Source organism: Chinchilla lanigera, unplaced genomic scaffold, assembly GCF_000276665.1.
Source record: "Chinchilla lanigera isolate Chin_1 unplaced genomic scaffold, ChiLan1.0 scaffold00028, whole genome shotgun sequence".
NCBI classification, from domain to species: domain Eukaryota; kingdom Metazoa; phylum Chordata; class Mammalia; order Rodentia; family Chinchillidae; genus Chinchilla; species Chinchilla lanigera.
In genome coordinates this window covers 6559703-6563701 of record NW_004955429.1, presented here as the reverse complement: position 1 = coordinate 6563701, position 3999 = coordinate 6559703, and the positions used below count along the sequence as shown (strand labels likewise).

The 3999-nt window shown below is 40.0% G+C and overlaps 1 protein-coding gene across 1 annotated transcript; it reads left to right on the top strand.

Annotated features, from left to right (window-relative positions):
- Commd3 (COMM domain containing 3) lies at positions 1 to 3878 on the top strand (the record flags this gene model as incomplete). Its single annotated transcript, XM_005386934.2, is given in 8 exon segments — positions 1 to 209; positions 1526 to 1637; positions 1743 to 1806; positions 1901 to 1935; positions 2284 to 2344; positions 2428 to 2484; positions 2577 to 2636; positions 3522 to 3878. Coding segments are annotated over 8 exon segments (658 nt in total), but the record flags the coding sequence as incomplete, so codon positions are not given.
- Positions 3879 to 3999: the final 121 nt, after the last annotated feature.

Here is a 3999-nt window from a genome sequence, read left to right as displayed (position 1 = left end):
GCGGCCGCAACAGCTGAGCGCGCGGCGCGTGTCACGTGGTGCGCGTGTCGAAGGTCACGGCGCGCTCACAATGGAGCTCTCGGAGTCTGTGCAGAGAGGCTTCCAGACGCTGGCCGATCCCGGCTCCTTCGACTCCAACGCCTTCGCGCTTCTCCTCCGGGCGGCTTTCCAGAGCCTGCTGGACGCCCAGGCGGACGAGGCCGTGCTAGGTAAGCAGCTCGGCGCCGAGCTGAGGCGGCCTGGGCGGAGGGCGCTCGGAGGAGAGGAGAGGAGCGGGACGAGCGCGCGGCGGAGCCCGGGAAGAGGAAGTCTGCGGGCTGTGCCCCTCGCTCCGGACGGAGTGTGGGGACGGGGCTCTGCCGGGGGGCCGAGCGGACCCCGAGCATTGTTCTGTCCCCGCTTGGCACCTGCACGCTGCCGGCTACGCGTTCCTGGCCCGCTTTCCCTCCCAGTCGCTTTGTTCCTTTTGTAAAGCCCGTGTTCAAGTCTTGTTTGTGGCCTAAACAGCCAAGCTTTGCAGTCTGGGCTGGGGCAGCCGCTATTTTGACACTTGGACTTCAACTGGGGGGCTCCCTGTAACTCAGGCTTGCAGGACTGGACTGGCAAGGGCTTAAAAGGGCCTGCTTCTGAAGTGATGACTCGAGGTCAAAGAGTGCTTCCAACTCAGAGAAGATCGCAGGTTCCTAGGAAAACTCCAGCCCTCCAGTTCAGTGTGTTTTACACAAGTTGTTCGCCCCAGAACCCTGAAATAGTGCGCCTGATGTTTTGTTCCGCACCAGTTAGCAGGAGGCGAGCCTCACTGAAGCGGTCTGGTCAGGGATTGCGGAGGGCACTGTCAAGTGAGGATTACAGGCATATTTTCAAACAATTCGCTTTTAGGTCATTTTCTTAAATATCTCAACGATTCAAATTTTTGGTTTTTTTTTCTGTAGTTTTATGAACGAGACATTTGTACAAAAAGTATGAAAGTGGAAGTTCTTCAAACGAAAATAGTAACCACCACCTGGGTTAATCTCATAAAGGATGGCTGTCAAAACCTGAAAATACAGATAGGATTTTGAGTTTCCTATTTTACATTTCACACCCTCCCCTCCAGCCTCCGCCCCTTAAGCTACTAATGTCCACTGAGCCAGTTACCCTAGAATTTCATCATCTGAAGAGTGGACGTTATCCTTAAATCTTATGTCATGTAAAATATTTACCTTGTTTTTTTATCCTTTGAATTTACTCCACCCAGTGTTAAAATGAGGACTGTATAATTACTTTTTCCTTTGGGGCCCATACGTTTTTAAAACTAATAAAAATATTAGGGCAAAATTAAAGGTAATTAAAGCAGATAAAGTAGGATTATTGATGTATTTTCTTTATTATTTTGCAGTTGACCTTGTTGCTCATCTCATTTACTTATAATTGGCAATTATAATTGAATTCTTTTTATCTTGTTAAAAAGGTGTTTTTACCCAAATTAAAATATCTTTTTAGGAACATGATAATATAGGCACCGCTGTCAATGATTTTATTTTAGATCACCCAGACTTGAAACATATTGACCCAGTGGTTTTAAAATACTGTCATGCAGCAGCTGCAACTTACATACTGGAGGCAGGAAAGCACCGAGCTGACAAATCAACTCTAAGGTACAGGATTTATTTAAACATCCATATATTTTGAAATAATATCTTTGTGATTCCAATTTCAGTTTTTAAAATAAAGATTAAACTTCGGCTCTCCCCACCCCCCAGCACCTTTCTAGAAGACTGTAAATTTGATCGAGAGAGAATAGAGCTGTTTTGTACAGAATATCAGGTTACTTACTTTAACTTTTTAAATTAACAATTACTACCTTTAACTATGCTCAGTTTGCAAAGATGTATTTTCTTTCCTTTTTTTCCCTCCCCAGAATAATAAGAATTCCCTAGAAAGCCTACTGGAAAGGTAGGTACTGTATAAGGTGTCAAGCTGAGGCACTTTTTACTTGCAGGTATGAATGGAGAGGGCTGGTGTGAAATAAACCAGGACAAAAAAACCTGGGCTCCTGGCCCAAAGAAAAGGGACCAAAGGGCATGTAAAACAGTAGTTAATTTTATTAAAGATGAAGTTTATTGAGTAATTTTAGAAATAGTTTTATGCTTCAGAATTTGAAAACGAAGTGTAACAGTTGTAAAAATTCAGAGTGGATTAAATGGGTTGAGGGGTTGGAAGGTAAATGCCATCCTTATTAAAGAAAAAGGCTGATAGATTTTCTGTAGTTATTATATTACAAATTATCATTGTATCTTTCAGTATAGGCAGATCTCTCCCTCATATAACTGATGTTTCTTGGCGCCTGGAGTATCAAATAAAGGTAAAGTTTAACTGTTCTCAAGAGGGATTAGGGGAACTTCGTGGAAAAAAAAAAAAAAAGACTCACATGTTGTATTGTTTTAGACCAATCAACTTCATAAGATGTACAGACCTGCATATTTAGTAACTTTAAACGTAGAGGTATGTATAGACAGTTCCTGCTAAAAATGAAATATGTAATGGAATTTCAAATTTCTTTGATTTAAATAAACTGCATTGTTTTTCTTCTCCAGAACACTGATTCCCAATCCTACCCAGAGATTAGTTTTAGCTGCAACATGGAACAATTACAGGTACAGTATTAGGACCTGTCTTATAGATGTTTGAAAATTAATGCTCATGCTTATTAATGCTTATAGATGTTTGACAGTGCTTCAAAAGAAAAATAAATATTTGTCAGCAAATAATGGCTGGTCACAGATTTAATGAAACAGGGACTTCACAAGCAATATTTTGACATAGACTTCACTTCTGAAATTAAGACGTTACAAATTTACCAGTAGTCTTATGTTTGTTGTTCCTTCAAATTAAACTTTTAAAGTGTGATATAAATTCCTTCAATTCATGATGTTTGATCCATTAAGATAAAGGAAAATTAAACCATGGCTTTGAAAATGCCATTTCTGCTTGCAGAAATTTTCCAAATTGGATTGTTGAACAGTAGTTTTAAATGATTTTTATAAAGGGAGATATAACACATAAGATTTTAAATCTGTTTATATTGCCACTGTGAGCCTAGGGATGTTGAAAACTACATTGATGGATAGGACAAATTATTTCTTGCCACTTCAAAAAAAGGTCTTTCCTTGAAATTTAGATGCAGTTAAAATTTTCAGAGACCCCTCTTAGTCACTTAAATGCAACTATTCTCAACTTTGAGAAAATCTGTATGTAGCATAAACCTCTTCAGATGACTTGAGACATTTAACTTAGATATATTTGTTGAGGATTCAGTTAATCCTGTTTCAATCTAATGGCAAATAGCTGATTTGAAGATAAGATATTTTATAGAAAAATGCTTCTTTTGACGGATAGTGGTTTGCCAAAGGTTAAAATCGCAGTGAACGTCAAACTCGTTTAGGATGTGTTCTCTAGACATTTTTCTTGCACCTCTCTGGAACTTGAATATTTTGTTACATGTTTTATCCTAAAAACGTGGTATTTTATACATCTTCTAGGACTTAGTAGGGAAACTTAAAGATGCTTCAAAAAGCCTGGAAAGAGCAACTCAGTTGTAAGTTGGAGAAGTTACCGATCCTCCGGAGTCTAAAGGAAAAGCAGAAACACCTTGCCTTTAGCCGAATCGTCGCTTGTGCAAGCTGGATGCCTTCATGTTCAGTAGGAAGAAAAGTTTCCCCCTGAATTTATGCCATTCATCAATTTTGACGTTTTAAATAAACAAATGAAGAAGAGGGGAGTTCTGTGCATTTAGCTCATCTTTGATATTACCTGTACATGTCCTATTTTGATCTTTTGCCAGTCTTATGAAAAGAAATATTACACCCTGAATAAATAAGGTGTTGTTCCCATGAAAAGCGTGGTGGTATTTTGTTTGGATTGGAGTTTGTGTGTTAATTATTACTTCGTGTGAACAGCTAAACACGATTAGCGTTAACTTTTAACGCTGGGCTCAGCCAGCGGGAAGGATGCGAACCC